The sequence below is a fragment of the Acartia tonsa genome, chromosome 9 (assembly GCF_053477335.1).
Source record: "Acartia tonsa isolate MP-2025a chromosome 9, ASM5347733v1, whole genome shotgun sequence".
In the NCBI taxonomy this organism is placed as follows: Eukaryota; Metazoa; Arthropoda; class Copepoda; order Calanoida; family Acartiidae; genus Acartia; species Acartia tonsa.
Genome location: NC_137268.1, coordinates 51,048,676 through 51,068,282, shown reverse-complemented (window position 1 = coordinate 51,068,282; position 19,607 = coordinate 51,048,676). Strand labels below are relative to the sequence as shown.

At 30.4% G+C, this 19,607-nt stretch overlaps 1 protein-coding gene across 3 annotated transcripts in view; it reads left to right on the top strand.

Moving 5' to 3' along the window:
- The window catches only part of LOC145329146 (paladin-like), a 52,661-nt gene that overhangs the window by 22,257 nt on the left and 10,797 nt on the right, over positions 1 to 19,607 (top strand). For 2 of the 3 annotated variants that reach the window (XM_080173200.1, XM_080173202.1), the window contains 7 exons: positions 5,486 to 5,541; positions 6,024 to 6,101; positions 6,459 to 6,519; positions 8,386 to 8,453; positions 14,224 to 14,278; positions 14,585 to 14,658; positions 15,254 to 15,319. In XM_080173200.1, coding sequence (XP_080029326.1) covers positions 5,486 to 5,541; positions 6,024 to 6,101; positions 6,459 to 6,519; positions 8,386 to 8,453; positions 14,224 to 14,278; positions 14,585 to 14,658; positions 15,254 to 15,319 — 458 coding nt within the window. Of the gene's footprint in view, positions 1 to 4,996; positions 5,053 to 5,485; positions 5,542 to 6,023; positions 6,102 to 6,458; positions 6,520 to 8,385; positions 8,454 to 14,223; positions 14,279 to 14,584; positions 14,659 to 15,253; positions 15,320 to 19,607 lie in introns of all 3 variants that reach the window. The other variant, XM_080173201.1, reaches the window with a different exon arrangement.

Genomic DNA, 19,607 nt, shown 5'->3' with positions numbered 1-19,607 from the left:
TTTGTCCGGCTTTTACTACAGACATATATCCTGAATATCATGGCTTCTATTGCAGCTAGAGACCTAAAATTTTTTTTGGTAAATTCTTGAGGAACAATAAACAGATAAAAATATTAATTGGCGCCGCCAACCGCCGTTTTACCGCCGTAACCGCCGTAAATGGCGGTTTCCGTTATTTGCCGTTTTTCGGCGATGATCAGAAAAAGTAATTTTTTTGTTATGAAAAATAAAAGTTCGTCCTAAAATTTGGTCATCCTAGCTGCAAAATTGGCCGCTTTACAGCTGTTTTAAAATTTAGCGGCTTGCCGCTAAAAAGCGGCTAAGGAGCGGCCTGGCCGCTATGACTAGAAAAAGTAATTTTCTCTAAAAATACACATGAACCACCAGAAAAAAATTTTACGTCTTTATCTGTAACAGAAGCTGAGATAGAGGGGGGGGTCAATATGACCCCCCCCCCCCCCCCCCGATCTATTAAGGTGGGAATTGGGGCCCGATCTGTAAGGGTTAAAGTCTGAAATTATTCATATACACATTCTTTTCAGGGAAACAGGGAACATTAATGGTATTTTTTGTGTTTAAAATTAAAATAAAAAGGTAAAGATTTGTTAATGGTTTATAATTCATTTTAAGATTGCTATGATCAAACATAAAACAAATTCTTAATTTTTTCACTTTCATATATATTTATCTCTTCATCTTTATATCTTTAAAATAAAATATTGATATATCTCATTTTAAACTTTAACAGCCCTTCATACATTAATGAGATATTTTAATTTGAATCATTTATCTGGCGAATCGACTCTATAAATAGGGTTTGTCAAAGTAAATTTTACTTTTTGTTAATAATGAAGTTTTTATCAATTAAAAGATTGATTATTTTTAGTGAATAATATATAATTCATTGTTATCATCAATTGTTGTTTTCTGGGAGTGTTTTTTTTCTACAACTTTTAGTAAAAAACAGATTTTCCGTTAAAGTGTTTATGAACATTTAAGATACTGAATTTTCAATATATTATCTTATATTTAGATTTAGAGCAAACCTGCTATACTATACTAATAGGATATCTACCTGTCTATCAGTCTTTATACTAAAATTGTAAAAAAAATTAAGTTTTACTGTCTGGTAATATTTTCTTTTCCAGGGCAGGATTTAGCTCATTTGGTTGAATAAGGGGGGGGGGTGGTGAGATATCTCACCCTTTCTAGTGTTTTCACCAGAGAGAGAGAGGGGACAATGGGCAGTTTATTAAAATAATACCAACAGTTTTTGATAACGCTTTCTTATTTGTTGGCTTTAAAACTTTGGGGGCTTTAGTTAATTTATAAGTTAAATGTTCAAACGTTGGGGATATGCACCAATCCATTGGCCATTGTCTTATCCCTTTAGATCCCTGGTTTTCACTCAGTACAAAGATTAAGACAATAGAGAATTATGTTTTCTTTCTATCTCACTCCATGGATAAGAAAATAATTGTTTTAGCTTGTGACAAAAGCTTGTTTGTTTATTCTACTTTCTAGTATAGCTCTTTCTATTCAATTCAAAGATGAAAAGCCAGGGATCTAAAGGGATAGGACAATGGCCAATACATTTTTGTATATACCCAATAATAATACACAATATTACCCCTTCTGTAGATTACAATTTTTACACTCATCTTCACGAATCAAATTCAAAAAAAGTCCTCAAAGTTATTAAACACATACAATTTTGGGGACTAGTTAAACAAACCAATGTCCCCTCCCTCCCTGGGCCAAAGCAAGCAAATGGCTAAATGACAATGCTAATTTTGTTTTTATTTGTTTTAGCATCAGTCCAGCCTGCACATATTTTATAAACATTTATTTTAAAGGGTGCGGGGGGGGGGAGGGTCAAATAGATTTTAAAATTAGGTACAGTCCGTAAGTTCAAAATAATAGATCTTTAAAGTAAAATAGGCATGTTATAGTTTCCTTTTGATTTAAATATACAATTTTTAACCCTTACAGATCGGGCCCCTATTCCCACCTTAATAGATCGGGGGGACACAGACCAGATATCCTTATAAGATCAACTCTTGCCGACGTATAATTACTAAACTTAAAAAGTCATGAAGTCACAACTCTCTATCTTACCTACAAAAAAATGACATTGAAAAAACAGAGGGGGGGGGGTCATATTGACCCCCCCCCCCCTCTGTAAGGGTTAAAGCATAGCAACTCTATGCTTGTTACCAGAAGGTCCCTTTAACTGCATAAAAATGTCCCAATACGTATATAAAATATAAAAAAAATACTTTTACAACTTAAAAAAAATATAGTAATAACCAACAGACAACTAATTAAGGAATTCCTAATAATAAGAACCTTTTTATCGACCAAGACATTCTCCTTTTCATACTTTTAACATCTTTATAAAATTAATGCATCATGGAACGGATTTTAACTAAATAATTATTTTCTTAATTGCATCTATTTGAATACTTATATATCTTTCAATTAAAATTCAAGTTTAGTAAAAAAATATTTTTTTTCTATTAAGATGTAACTTTACTAAGTATCATTTGTGTGTGTATGTGTTTGATCACGTGTGTTATAGAAGATACTCTAGAAATTATATATTTTTTAGTAGCGAGGAGACTCTACAATTACTATGTCTGTACGCCATCAGTCAGTCAGTATGTAATGCTATAGGGAAAATGTGATTTTCTCATCTGATTTTGAAAATTGACAGCTGAAATTTTAGTGAAGATTCCTATGACATAAGCTCATAATAATTTATTCATTGGTTTGTTCGTATTATGTCACTAAGGATTTTAAAAATATTTATCTTTTTTTAGATATGAGAGCAATTACATATGATTGAATTCAATCAAATAGTATTTTAACATGGGTGGCAAAAATTTTGAATATTTTAGTCATGAATAGCATAAAACCACATTAACACTTTATTTCTTAAATTTCAAAAACATCAAAAACCTGTGTAGGCCATGCTAAAATAAACTTATTCGGTTCAGAAGTGATTAGTGAGATCTTAATAAACAGACAATTACAACACAAAACCTTACTACTAATTACAATAGTAATTGCTACACTATGGATATAATTATTTTTGTTGTGTATATTTCTTATGCATGCTTAAAATGTCAAACTGATTTTACTAAAATTCCACTCAAATACTTTCAATTCCTTTGTCCAATATTTTTTAGTAGCAAAGCTACTCTGCTTTACACTTTTTTATAGCTTTAATAGAATGAAAAACAATAACAAAAGATAATACAAAGTAGAACTATGTCTGTCTGTCCGTCTGAATTGTAAGATCTAACTAACTGAATAAGCTCAACTCTTTTGGGAATATATCTACTAATCCATCAGTAGTTTTAAGCTATTTTAATTAGGTGTAGGACATCCCTACCCCACAAAAAAGGGAAATATGATCCCCCCAAGAAACTTTTTTTAACATAGAAGAGGGGGGGGGGGGTATTGTTTATTGTTAATAATGCCTAGATTTCTTAGAAATATACAAAAATATTAAATACAAGAATGAAATTCATCATCCTTGTTATATAAAAGAAATTTTTAAATCCCATCTACTACAGATATATATTGTAATTTATTTTGTACTTGTCAAAGTTTCATTTAGATATTTAGACATCATCATTCAAACTGATTTTTCAAAATTTCATAAGCATTACTATATTAGTTTCAAATTTAAATACAATTTTTTTATTATAATTGTAAGTCTGTTTGACTTTAAGAAAGCATTTGATATGCCATAATATCCAAGTACATTTTTATTCAATTGTCAATTACTCTAAATTAAAGTAAAACTAAGAAATTTTTTTCAACGCCAACAAAAATTAATTTGAATTATAAACAAGGTTATTGATATCTAAAAGATCTGCTGCAATTACAACATTTTTTGTAAAAAAGAACAGTAATGTATTAGACAGTAAGAAAATAGTTTTCTCAGATATTAATTTATAGGTTTTTCAACAAATAACTATGCATTTTATAAACTAAATAATAGGATTCTATATGTGTAAGTAATTTATCAAAACATACAGACAGACAAACTTAAGGATAGACATAAATTATATAATAGCTGTACTACTAAAAATACAATCCTCATAAAAAATGTTTGAAAAAAGAAAGCCTAGAGCATTAGAAAGAATTCAAAGTTATGGCTCATTTAAACTTTAAGAGTTGCAAGTAAAATATTCAATAGCAGAGAAAAACAACATATAATAAATATTTTTTAAAGGCCAAATGAATGAAATTATATTCTTAATTAAAAAAATGCATTACAAAAATTTAGGTGATACATATATTCTGCTTGAAGACTGAAATATTTAATGTTTTAGAAAGAACAGACATTTCTAATTTATGCTTGTCAAGACGTACTTATTTAGAAATTCAAATTCTTTGGGTTTTAAGCATCATTGCAAACTTATCATGAGATCATTAATTTTACCATGTTTTCTTTGTTAAATGCTATGGACAATAAGTTTAATTAAAGTCATTTTAAATTTTCCTCTCTAGTTACATTATCTAACATAATATTTTTTTGTATATTTTTCAAAATACGAAATTATTGATTAATCTAAAGCATTTATTTATTGTTTTTATAATATGTATTTTTAGAGCATTGTATGGATTAAATAAAGTGTAAATCAAATATATCTTACTTGCCTTACTGTTAATTTTACCTTTTATTTATTAGTCCAAAGTTAACAAGAGTGTGGAATGAGAAAAGGATGAATACTATGTACATTATTTATAATTAGGTAATATATGTATCAATACACCAATATTAAATGTATATTTTATCTATCTTAAGTTTAGACCAACTCTATATCACATTTCTTTCAACATAGCTGGGTACCCTTCTTTATAACACTCTCTGTGTCTTTTCACCTTTACACTTAATCTATTGTATCAATTTATGTTAATGTCTTTAAAATTATATAACCAGATTGGTCTTGTGTATCTACTTAATATTTTTTGCATCCAGGCTTCCCAGATGATTGTAAAGCTGGACAAGATGGTGGAAGAGGGCATGGCTGCCAGGAATCTTTACATTCTTTATTCCAACAACTATATTATTTCATTTAGATATCATCATTCATATTGAATATAACATCTGTCAAACCTTTTAACAATAAAGCAGTTAGGTTTGGTTAGGTTTCCATTGAAAATATCCTTTTAGAAAAGTCTCATGTTGTTAAAAAAAATGCCCAGCAGAATGGGAACTTTTTGACAATGAAATTCAGTTTAGATTCTTTAGGCAGTCATAATTAATTAATAATTGCTGATTATATTGTAACATATACATATAAAGTTGTCCTTTGTCCAAATAGTAAAAACTTTGTTCTTAATTTTTATTTTGTGTTATCTTATCTCCTGATGGATATTTTTTTGTTAAATATTTACATATATATGTCCTATGTCCAACAGTTTTTTTTCATGTTATTTATGTGCTAAACAATTTTTACTTGCTTAGGGAGCTCAGATGATTATTAAGCTTGATAGAATGGTTGAGGAGGGAATGGCTGTTAGGAATGTGCATATTTTGTTCACTTAAAAAGCTCAAGTTGTAAAAAAGATATTTTTTTGGTATGAAATAAACAGCCATACACTCCAATATCATTTGCTTGAAAGGATGGATTTTTAACCCCCCCCCCCAAAAAAAAAAAAATTACTTGTCATAATTATTGCTCTCATAAGAAGCTTATAGCTAAATTTGAAAAGGAATTGGTTTTCATGCTTCAAATCCTAAATATTTCATGCAAATATAATTGAATATAAGTAAAACTTATTTAAGTATTTCATTGTAACTGATTCATTTCTGGTGTATTAGAACCAGTTTTCTCGGGGCTAAAAAAACTGATTTTAATCATATAACTGTATATTTTTATATACTTGGAAACTGTTTATAATGCAATGCGATAAATAAGTATTATAGGCCTTTATTCTATAGCAGTTTTTACCCAAATCATTGAAGAGCTGCTTATTGAATGTAAACATGACCTTGCTAACAGAGAATGGGCTGATGGTATCATCAAGACAAAGTTTGAAGATCCTATGCCTAGTGAAGACCTCAAGGATCCATTCCTCAGGTTATAAAAGATTATTTTAAGTGACAAGTCTTGAATTGATCTGTGAAGAGATTGTTTATTGAGTAATAAAATTATGATTTTAAATTGAATGGATCTTAGTTGGATCAATTAATAGATTAGTTTAAAAAATCACTTGGTGTAATGATTAATGAACTTATAAGTAAAACTAAATATTAGCAAAATGTAGGTTTTGTTACTTGATTTTATGATTGAAGAAAATAAATATTTAGTAATTGGTATATAAAGAAAAATTTATGTTTTTATTGACTGAAAAAAAGTGACTCATTTACTAGAAGTTTGTAAAGCTGTATGATTATGAGTTTTTTAAGTTCAAATAAAGTCATACCTTTGATTTAGGGGAGAGTTTGATGTCATCAAAGAACTGTTGGAGAAATACCCTGAAACTGTTGCTGGCAGGGTAAGTAAATTTTCTTTGGGATGAAATGGTCAGATACATTTTAAAAAATATAATTATATTCATAATAAAAACTTATACTTTCACATCTAATCAAAAAATACTAAATCATATATTATAGAAATATGAAACATATTCAATGTACTGTTTGAAATAAAAGAAAACTGCAATGATAAAAAGGCTTCATCCCCATATATTGTAATCCTAAATAGTGAACTATAGAAATTGCATTTTCTTTGGTCCAAAGTTGGACAACAAGCCAGAACACAATCCTGTTGTGTTCACACAATATCACACAAACCATCTCTAACTAAAACTTAGCTAAAGTAATTGTCAATAAAGGATATAGAATATTTGGATATATTGAAAGGGAAAAATTTGTCTTCAATTTATGTTACTAATATAGACCACATTTATTGGCCAGTTTATTGTTCCAGTTGGAGGGAAGGGGATGGTGTAATTTGGATAGATGTGGGGTATAATTATTTTAGCCTGCTTATAGTATCACTTATTAGAGTGTGTAAAACTCTAGTGCAACATCCAAGTAATTATACATCAATTTGTTTAATTTACAAAGGGATTTACTGGATTTGTTTTTTTCTTTTTTTACAAATGTAAGATATTTTTTTAGAATATGAGTTGATTACAAAAACAATTAAAAAAAAAAAATATGCAGGAAAAATTAAAATAAAATTTTTATGATATTTTTATTTTGTTCAATTTTAATAAATAGTCAGTATAATCATAATCAATTGAATTAAACTATTTTTTTTTAATTTCTGAAAATTTGCTGGAATATAAAGTTGAATCCAGAAACTGAAGCTTTGACAAGAGATGGAATTAATTTGTTGCAGCCAAAGCCATGCATAACAATACACTCTAAAAAGAATATTCTAAAATAATAAGTTTATAATTACAAATAGTTAGAGGATTTAACAAAATATTTGAAAAGCAATCTATAGGAATTTTTAAAATCCAAAATAGATTGAAAAGTATATAAGATTATATTGACTTAAATCTATCAATATCTAAAACAGTTGTGATTTGTTTACCTCATAAAAGAACCTTTTTTAGTTCTAATCAAATAGTTTATAATATAAATGGTACTTTTTAAATAACTAGCAGCAACGTCCCTAAAAGTCTCTAGGGGCACTTGAGGAGAGGGGAGTTGAATTTGATAACTCAATTTTTATTTAAGATTTAAAAGAAAAAGTACAAAAATTGTTGTGGAATTTTTTTGAATGTAAGTTAATTTAGAGGGTAATTATTTTTAGTGGCGTGGTGGTACCCTCTTCTAAAATAGTCATAAACCTTCCTAGGACCTATGAAAAGCTACCCTGTAAAGAAAAACCCTTCGGTTCAGTGGTTACGAGATCCTTCGGTACAAACAGACAAACATTCTGTTACTTTATTTAATTTTTTAACAGTGTTTACACGCACAAGCAGAACAAATTAATTGCATGCTGTATTGAAAATGAAGGCTGCAAGCTTTTTTGGACACATATTTTGGACAATAAATATCTAAATATTTAATTTTATTGCAACTTGAATAAATTAGATTTAATAAATCAAAAATAGTTTTTTTTGTACTAAGAGACAGAAATTTTAATATTTAGTATCTATTAAAGTTATTTGCTATTTTTCTTTTAAATATACAAGCGGCTGTGCTCTATATTCAAAGGAATAAGGATAGGCAGAAAAAATGGGCTCTTCAGATATTAATCTAAAAATAAAATAGCCCTAAAGAGAGAATTTAATCGGTAGTAATTTAAATCTTAAGCTAAAGCCAAAAATACCTACTACTTTATAAAATAGGATTCACTTTTAATTGTTTATGTTTTAAATTTAATTTTATTCTTTTTATTTTAGATTCTGGCTGACAAGATGATTGATATCTGTGGCGTTCCACCTGAGGGAAATGGTCTTCAAAATCTCAGGTACAGCAATATAGATAGATAGATTGAAAGATAGAGAGATATAGATAGATAGATAGACAGATACATGATTGATATCTGTGGAGTTCCACCTGAGGGAAATGGTCTTCAAAATCTCAGGTACAGCAATAGAGCTAGATAGATAGATAGATAAGTATGTAGATATGCAGAAAAGTAGAGTTCCAACTGAGGGAAATGGTCTTCAAAATCTCAGGTACCGCAATATAGATAGACAGATTGATAGAAAGATAGATAGATTGATAGATAGATAGATATATAGATAAATATATAGATAGATAGAAAGATAGATATATCGATAGATAGATGGATTGATAAATATATAGATATATACAGAGATAGATAGATTCTAAAACAAAAAGGAAATATAAGAAACATATTAAAAATCTAAAATTGCAGAATCACATTAACAAATCTATTGTTTTTCCTATTTTTAATTTCCACTATTGCAAGTTTATGGGAAAACTAATTGAAATTAACAAATTATTTGAACCAGGGAGGGAGGGGACATTGTGTTTTTATTACACTAGTCCCCAAAGTTTTATAATAAGGTTCTCTAATTGGTTGCCTTAATAACTTTGAAATTTTGATTAGTTGGTTCTTTAAGATGAGTGTCCAAACGTTTTAACCACTAATTGTAATCTACAGAAAGGGTAGTTTGGTTTATCATCAGTGGGGATATACATCAATTTATCGGCAATTGTCTTATCCCTTTAGATCCCTGGATTTGAATACAGAGATGTTTTCCTCTTAGCAACTGTTGCACATACATAACACAATCAATAAAATAATACTTTTCAAAGTATGCAGCTACTACAAAAGCATACATTTTTATCAATAAGAATCTAAAAGATCTCTAAAGTGATTTTATTATTTTCACCAAATACAAATATTGATAAAAATTATTATTTTTGATGCCTATTTTAGTTCAGGTTAGGTTTAGTATAGGTGAGAAGAGCTCTGCAGTGTAGTATTTTGAAGTTTTATCGTGCCCTCTAGGGGCTAAAAATATTTTTTACTTAAAAAAAAGGGAGGGGGGAGGTGACAAGAAATATGTTGGAGGGAAAGCAGGTATTTAACCAAAAATAATCCCTATTAAAAAAAAGGTATCAAAAATAGCAGATCTGAATATGATTTGCTTTTTAAACAAGCATCTTACATGTTTCAACTAATTAAGTCTACATTAGTCCAAGCATAGGCGTCCAAGGGGGGGGGGTAATGGGCCATTTGGCACCCCCAAAATTTTGTGAACAATACCCCCCCCAAAAAAAATTACCCCTACCTTGGGGGTGCCGTAGGCACCCCCAACGATTTTGGGGGGGGTATTTACCCCTCCCAAACCATTTTGGGGGGGTAAATACTCCCCCCAAAATAGAAAATCTCTAACAAAAAAAATTTTTGCACGCTTCGCGCGCATTTTTAATACTAAATTTTTTATAAAATTTAAATTACCCCCCCCAAAAATTGTACCCCGGGGGTAAATTTTGGGGGGGGGTAAACAAATTTTACCCCTGCCAACAGATTTCAGGGGGAGTAATTACCCCCCCAAGCAAATTTTACCCCCGGGGTAAAAATTTTGGGGGGGGTAAAAAAGATTTGCGGCGCGCTTCGCGCGCCATTTTACCCCCCCAAAACCAAATTACCCCCCCCTTAAAAAAATTTTACCCCCCCCAAAAAAAAAGCTTGGACGCCCCTGAGTCCAAGGTATACCTTACTTTACTAAAAATAATCTATCATTATTAGGGTGGGTTCATATCGGAATTAGACAAAGCGGGGATATGCAACAGATAAAATTAACCTTAAAAACATTTCTGACCGAAAAAGAATTTTAAAAAATCGAGTTTTAGAACACGACTACTTAAAAATATAATTCATTACTTATTAGTATGCAAAGACGACATTCAAAAATTTTTTTGAATCAGAATTATGGCTTCATGGTGCTCCCTGGAAAGGCCTTGAGGAGCTGAATCAGGAACTTTTGTCCGTTTCAAAATATCTCGTTCCTAGCCTTAGAAATCACTAAAAAAACAATTTTTTTAAGGTTTATTGAGAATTGTCCAATTTGTAGAGGTTTTTTAGATTTTCTCAGGCTAGGAACGAGATTTTTTGAAACGGACAAAATTTCCTGACTCAGCTCCTCAAGGCATTTCCAGGGAGCACCATAAAGCCATAGTTCTGATTCAATAAATTTTTGACTCCCATTTACAAATAGCTATACAATTGAATGTCTGGTCGTCAGCGGTTTTAAGACTTAGGATAAGTTTTAAATCATCCAGAGGTGTATTATATCTATATAAATTGAGTGCAGATCCCCGCTTTGGCATCAGAAAAAAAATGTCCAAAATCGACCCACCCTAATCATTATGTATATCCATTTATTTTTTTCCTATTTTATATCAGAAAAAGATTAAAATTAAATTAAAAATAAAAGCTTTTAATTAAATCAATTAATGGGTCAAAACTTTTAACTTTATAAATATTTATGTCATGAAATTCTACACTATGCATTTAGATATATAGCTAGATAGATAATGCCTATCTAGATATCTATAGATAGATAATTAAGTCAGGAAGGAAGGGTACATGGTGCTTTTTATTTCACTATTCCCCAAAGTTTTTTTTGTTATATAAAGTTGTCTTATTTCTTGGCTTAAGAACTTTGGAGACTTTTACTGAATTTTGTTTGGTTAATAAAGTTGAGTATCCAAACGTTTCAATTACTAATTGTAATCTACAAAAGAAGAAATTATGTTTATTATCATTGGGGATGTACATCAATTTATCAGCCATTGTCTTATCCCTTTAGATCCCTGTAAATAAGTATAAAAATGTCAACATAAGTATCCCAGTGCATTTAGTAAAAATAATTTTGTTTATGAGACATGATTAAAATAAGGGAGGGAGGGGACAGTGGGCTGTTTATTACACTAGTCCCCAAAGTGTTATGATAACGTTTTTTTATTCTTTGGCTGAACAACTTTGAGGAAATTATTAAATTGTGATTGGGTGGGTTATTTAGTTGAGTGTCCAAACGTTTCAACTTTTAATTGTATTTGTGTATCATCATTGAGGTTGTACATCAATTAAACGGCCATTGTCTTATCCCTTTAGATCCTTGAGATTAAACTAACCTAAGTTGTTTACTTTAAAGGAATGTATTTTAAATAGCTATAAAAACTCAAGCAATATTAGATTTTCCAGTATAACTTTGAAACCGATTTATATCCCAGCCATATTGAAAAATCATGTATAGCATTGTATTACAAATAATTTGCCACGAATATTATAATTTAAAATCATATAATCATTAACAGTTTTATGAGACCAGGCCTTCAGCCCGTCGGATTTAACAAAACTGATTTGAATCTATCTCAAGATAAATAGCAAATAGAAAAAACATTCAAACTATTTTTCAACTTCTTTTCAACTAAAAAGTCTGTTTACAGGATTCAAAATGCAAAGACATATATTTTAAAATTCATTAATTCTTAATTGGAACTGATGATCTATTTAGTAGTGAAACAATTGTATTCCATAAATAAGATGGTGATTTGGTAAATATTTAAAGTTGGGTGTGTGATTATAGTCAAATGCTCTTACTAAGTCAAACTGGCCTATTTCATACATATACAATTGGTTATTATTATAGGATTAAGTAAATGTAGCAATGTAAAACTTTGGGTACTAGATTAAATATACAGGCAAATATCCCCTCCCTCCCTGAAATTAACAGATGAGCAACTACCCCTTCTGCAAGTGCCCCTAGAGGCCTCTAGTATCTTTATAAATAGATGTCCACATAATAATATATAGGATTAAGTAAATGTAGCAAATGTATAAAACTGCAAAGTAAGTATAGCAACTCCCCCCTCCTAAGTGCCCCTAGAGGCCTCTAGTATCTTCATAAACAAATGACCAAATAAGAATATATAGGGTTAAGTAAATGTAGCAATGTAAAACTGCAAAGTAAGTAGAGAAACTCCCCCCTCCGCAAGTGCCCCTAGAGGCCTCTAGTATCTTCATAAACAAATGACCAAATAAGAATATATAGGGTTAAGTAAATGTAGCTATGTATAAAACTGCAAAGTAACTAGAGTAACTCCCACCTCCTCAAGTGCCCCTAGAGGACTCTAGTATCTTCATAAACAAATGACCACACAAGAATGTATAGAGTTAAGTAAATGTAGCAATGTAAAACTGCAAAGTAAGTAGAGCAACTCCCCCTCTGTAAGTGCCCCTAGAGGCCTCTAGTATCTAGATAAATAGATGACCACATAAGTATATATAGGGTTAAGTAAATGTAGCAATGTATAAAACTGCAAAGTAAGTAGAGTAACTCCTACCTCCTCAAGTGCCCCTAGAGGCCTCTAAACAGGATTAATAGATGACCACATAAGTATATATAGGGTTAAGTAAATGTAGCAATGTGTAAAACTCCAAAGTAAGTAGAGTAACTCCCCCCTTCTTAAGTGCCCCTAGAGGCCTCTAGTATCTTCATAAATTAATGACCACATAAGAATATATAGGGTTAAGTAAATGTAGCAATGTATAAAACTGCAAAGTAAGTAGAGCAGAAAGCGTGTTTCACAGGTGTTTTTACAGTGTAGTAGTAGATTATTTTTTAGCAAAAATAGATTGCAATGTAGGTAGATAGGTTTATATTATAATATAAATGGATAGATATAAATATGTTTTTTTTTTGGTGGAGTGCGCAGGGTTTTGTCACCCCTTTTCTATAAAATCAAGGGGTTTTAGATTTAAGGGGGTAATACAGACAAAAGAGGGAAGGTAATCAACCTCAAAAGTCAAACAAACGTCCTTGGTACACTTTATTTTAGTGATTCATTTTTACAGACGAAAACTATAATAAATACCAAAGTTATTTTTATGGATTGCTTAATTGACAAATGCACACATTTAAAAAAAATTATTAATCTCTTAATAAGTTCATCGGGATGGATATATTGGATTTTAATGCTTCTAGATATATATACAAGTTAGATAGATAGATAAGTATGAATGTATACTGGTAGTGGGACAAAATGTCTAAAAACCAGTCATGTGACGTCATAAAATGAGAGAGATGAGAGGAGAAGTGGGAAAGAAAACCCCTTAAAAGAGATAATGCCACATTTTAATGACGTCATATGACTGATTTTGATACACTTTATTTCCTACGTCGTTGGGGAAGTTTGGGGAAAATTAAGATTTACTGTTGTTTTGTTAATACACCTGTTTTGCAAACAAGCTCAATGTTTCTTTTTCTTTTTTGCTTTCCCCCACAAAACATATTTTTTTAGCCATTGTCATTAGCAACTTAAAAACAGTTTTATATACTTCACTTATGCTTTTTTCTGTTGTAGATGAATTGATATATCTATCTATCTATCTACCCTACCTATCTATTTATCTATCTACCCTACATGTCTATCTATCTATCTACATTACCTACCTATCTATCTATCTACCCTACATCTATATATCTATCTATCTACCCTACATATCTATCTATCTATCTACATTACCTATCTATCTATCTATCTACCCTACATATATATCTATCTATCTACCCTACATATCTATCTATCTATCTACATTACCTATCTAACTATCTATCTACCCTACATATATATCTATCTATCTACCCTATCTATCTATCTATCTATCTATCTATCTATCTATCTATCTATCTATCTATCTATCTATCTATCTATCTATCTATCTATCTATCTATCTATCTATCTATCTATTCTAGGAAAGCTATTATCCAGACCAAGTACAAATACGATGCCGCCACTGAGGATAAACAGGTAGGGCGGGGACACTGGGCTGTTTATCACACTAGTCCCCAAAGTTTTTAAATAGAGTTTTTTTAACCATTGGCTCCACAACTCTGGGGACTTTAAATTATCTTTAGTACAAAATACTCTTTCTGAATTTTATCAAAATAATTTGTAATTGCAAAGATATTAGGAATTACTTTTTTCTAAAAGGAAAAAATCAATGAAAATTAAATAGATTTAACGATTTGCTTCTTAAAAAAGATAAACCATTTCATTTAACTTTTTGGTTCTTTATAACATTTACACCTAATTTTTTTTAAAATTTATTTTTAGATTGTCTGGAAGAGAATGATCATCAACTTTATTGAGAGATACTTCTACCTTATCTGTTTTGCTACTTACGCCAGGTTTGTTATTACCCAATGTTTTATGACACCACTTTGGGTACTTTTTTGAATTTTAATAATCTGGAAAAGAATGATTAATATTATCAACTTTATTGAGAGATACTTCTACCTTATCTGTTTCTAAACTAGTAGTGTTTAATCTTTTCGACCAATAATTTTGTTCATCATGATTGGGGATGTAATTCAGTTTATAGTCCATTTTGTATCGCTTAAGATTTTTAAGACTATTCAAATATTCCATTCTATTATATTTTTTTGACTGTAGCGAAGGATCTCGCTAACAGCTGAACCGATATGGTGTCTAGCTTATCATAAATCCTTATATGGTTTTGGGATATTTCATTTAAGCAATAAGTCTGGGTATGGCTGTAGGCTATTTTCTGCCCTTCCCAGAGAGAGATGGAACATTGGGCTGTTTATCACACTAGTCCCCAAAGTTTTATAATAGTGTTTTCTTGTTCGTTTGCTTAAAAACCTAGGGAACTTTTAATGAATTTTGATTGGTTAGTTAATTAAGTTGAGTGTTCTAACATTTCAACCAATAATTTTAATCTACAGCAGTGGTTAATTTGTTTATCATCATTATTTTTTGCAGACAAAACGCCAAGGATGAGTTCAAGAAGAGCTTCGTAACCTGGTTGGATGAAAAGAAAGATCTCAGGAACTTATTCAACATAATTATAATATATCTATCTATCTATCTATCTATCTAACTATGTATCTATCTATCTATCTATCTGGCTGGACGAAAAGAACGATCTCAGGAACTTATTCAACATAATTATAATCTATCTATCTATATAACTATGTATCTATCTTTCTATCTAACTATGTATCTATCTATCTATCTGGTTGGATGAAAAGAAAGATCTCAGGAACTTATTCAACAATATTATAATCTATCTATCTATCTAACTATGTATCTATCTATCTATCTATCTAACTATGTATCTATCTATCTATCTGTCTGATTGGATGAAAAGAAAGATCTCAGAAACTTAATCAACATAATTGAAAATAACCGCTGAACCGATATGGTTCTCCTTAAAATTGAAGCTTTTCATAGGTCTAGAGAAGTTTTACAAAAATATTTTTTTTTACATTATTTTATATTTTACATTTACCCTTTACAGTCGGGCCCCTTGCCGCACCTTAATCGGTCGGGGGGGGGGCGTTCAACGCCCCCCCTTATTATCTCAGTTCCTATTAGAGCTAGAGGGCTAAATTTTTTTGTGCAAGTCCCCTGTTTGATAATGAATTTCCGACCTTTTATAAGTCTAAGTCAATTTTCGCTTCCTTCACCCTTTTATTTAACAACCTTTGTTTTTTGGTCTTTTTTTACTTAAAAATTTCAAACGGCTGTAATTTTCTTATTTTTGAAGCTAGAATAAAATTTTTTTTCCAGAAAATGTTTATCTCTATATAAATTGTACATTAGAAATATCAAAATATAAATTTCAGCGGCCGCAGCTGTACTTGGCAGCTGCCAGCTGCCGCAGTCGGCGGTCGGCGGGAAAACGGCGGCGGATCTTCATGAAATTTTAATACGTTATGTAGACATGTAAGAAAAGCTTAAGTTTAAAATTTGAAGTCTCTAAGTCAAAAATTGCGGCCACAGGAGCCTTTCAAAGATTTCTGGAGACCTGGAGGATCAGGACCTGCAGGATCATACCTGGAACCTGAAAGTGACTTGAACACCTGTATTTCATATAAGGATGTACTACTAGAGGATTTTTTAGTATTTTGGTATGATAAAATGCTTTGTTTTAGTCAAAAAAATATTTTTGCTCTTTACCTGGATGACCCTGCCAAGTTTGCTGGCATCCTGTGCCCGCCAGGATGGAGATATTCAAAAAATTCCAACTCTCAGTTATGTGTCATACCCATACTTAAAAAGTCAAGCAGTTTGGGCTCTTTATCTTTCACACACAGAAAATGAGATAGAAAAAACCGGAAGGGGGGGCGTTCAACGCCCCCCCCCCGACCGTTAAGGGTTTAACATAATTGCAAATAACTTAGCAATAAATTTAATACCTGATTCAAGTGGTGGGGACCTTTTTCGTTTGCTAGCAAATTGCTTTCTGCTTTTTTTTGTAGCGACTTGGCTGTGTTTATATAGTTCCGATGTTATTGGCTGATATTAAAAAACACAATTGAAAGTCGGCACAAGGTCTCCACCCAGTGGATAGAGTTACTTCATAGAATAAGGAGGAATAGAAATGAAAACCCTAAATATTTTTGGGAAATTTGAAGGAATCTTTGACTTGCGCAGTAACGACAATAATGATAAAGTACAAATCACAATGACTAGTTGGACAAAACTAGAAAAGTTTAATTTGTATCAACATCTAATATAAGAAACATAAGAGCGCAACTTAGTTTTATAATATAAATACTGAGACCAATATTTTTTTGTAAATTTTCTTACATAATTATTTTTTAAAGGCTTAATATGCACATTAAATTCATTTTTAATCCATTGTGAATAGGGAAGAGGAAGCTGGATTCTTGGCTACATGGCTTTTAGTAAATCATTGGAAAAGAAATTTATTTTGAATATTTTTTCTGAATAATTACTTAAATCATGTTATTTACTAACAGCCTTGTAGCCGTTTTGGTCTTTCAAAAGTTCCAATTTTACTTCAGGCTAGCCAGGCAGAGTCTTCTACCTGGATTCTATTCTATACTTTATCTTCTTTGAGTTACTTACAGCTCTTGTTTATTATTTGTAGCAAATTAATTTGTTAACCTCTGAGCCGATGTGGTTCTCCATTACAGTGAAGCTTCTAATATTTACTTAAATATTTAAAACATTAATTCAACTATAAAAAGCAGCATTGAGATGCAAAAAATAATCTTTTGCTTTATAGACAGCTTTCCGCGGATAATAAAACAATGAATAATAAGATTAAATTCGGTTTTGACAGACTGGTATTAAAATTATGATTTTTATTTTACTGTTAATAGAAAATTGTCTTAATACGATAAGACACATGATTTTCATTAAGGATGAGAACCGGTTCTAATCCAGCGGATATTAATCGGTTTTGTAGCCCTACTGAAAATAGTATTTATATGCATAAACACATAAAAATAGTATTAGCTAAAATGTTTTTAATGAAATTATAAATATTTTTAGCCTCATTTGATTAGGGCAAATGTAGGTTAATCTTAATATTTTTGTTTTTTTAGAAATAAAATAAGGACCATAACATCCATATAAAGGTTCTTCAAAAATAACAACAAACAAATATAGAGTAGCAGCAACATTATTTAGAAGTCTAAACAAAAATTCCGAATATACTATTACTTATATGTCAAAATTACTTTAATACAGATTGCTTATTATAAACTTACTTACATTTTTACAATATACTTTACTTATAGAGATGGCTAGCGTAGAACAGGATGTCTAATTGTCTTAGTAATTGATGTTCCAATAATTAAGTAATTAAGAAAATTCTAAAATCTAATGAAATGTTATCCAAAAAGCAAAAAATAAAATAATTATGTTTAATTAACTACAACCTGTGAGTAACTAACAGACAGACATACATACATCCCTAATTATAAAGAAGCTTGGCGTCTAATATTTGTTTTCTGTCCTTGAAAAGTTATTCTGCTTGAGTAAGATTTTTAATTATGAAGCTACTCTACAGTTAGCATTGTATGTTTGTCCGTAACGCTTTTGGGGAAATGTGATTTTCTCGACTGCCAATGTTTCAGGGAGGGAGGGGATATTTGGATGTTTATTACAATAGTCTTAAAAACTAGTTAATACCATTTTCTTATTTGTTGGCTCAACAACTTTGACTTATATTAAATTTTAATTGGTTGGTTTATTAACTGTATTGTCCAAACATTTCAACCACACAGAAGGAGTATCTTTGGGAATGTATATCAATTTATCAGCTATTGTCTTATTCCTTTAGATGCCTGCAATATTTAGTCTCCTTTATTTTCACACTCAAATGAACAAAAGAGAATGAAAGTCAATGCTTACTTAAAAATATTTTTTAATCAGGGAGGGAGGGAACATTAGGCTGTAAATTACACTGGTACCCAAAGTTTTTAAATCTCGCTAACTAATTTGTTGCCTCTAAAAATAATAAAGAAAGTAAGAGGATTGATCGATGATTAAAAAGACAATGAATTTATTAAAGTAATTGTCAGATATATGAATATATAGATAGACACCAAGAAATGAATAGACAAACGGACAGTCACAAACTTATGTTTTAGATAGATAGATATACTCAACAACAATACAATACAATACAAGGTTAAAAAACTAATTCATGCGTTAAACAACATTGTCTATAGAGCAGATAACATCAGGGAACTAAAGGGATAAGACAATGGCTGATAAATTAATGTACATACCCAATGATGATACACAAAATCACCACTTCTGTAGATTACAATGAGTGGTTGAAACGTTTGGACCAACGATTAAGAAAAACGTTATTATAAAACTTTGAGGACTAGTGTAATAAACAGCCCATTGTCCCCGTCCTTCCTGGATAAGATTAAATTTTAAAACTCCTTGTTATCCAGCAATATTAAGGGATAAGACAATGGATAATATATTATTGTAAACCCCCAATAATGATAAATAAAATTGCTTCAGATTTAGATTGAATTATTGGTTGACAAGTTTAGACAATACTAGTTTGAACCAACCAATCAAGATGTAACGAATAAGATAACTTGTTTTAAAATCTTTGGGTACTAGTATAATTTACAGACCAATGTCCCCTCCCTCCAGGGTATATTTTCAGCTTTGTATATTTGGGAAGTTGAAATAATTATGAAAATACTCTCCTTAAAATCACGAAACCTTTATTCTCTAAAAAGATCTATATAGTATATATATAGAAGAAAGATAGATAGATTCATATTATACATAGATAAATAAATAGAACGATAGATGGGCGAGTAGATTGATA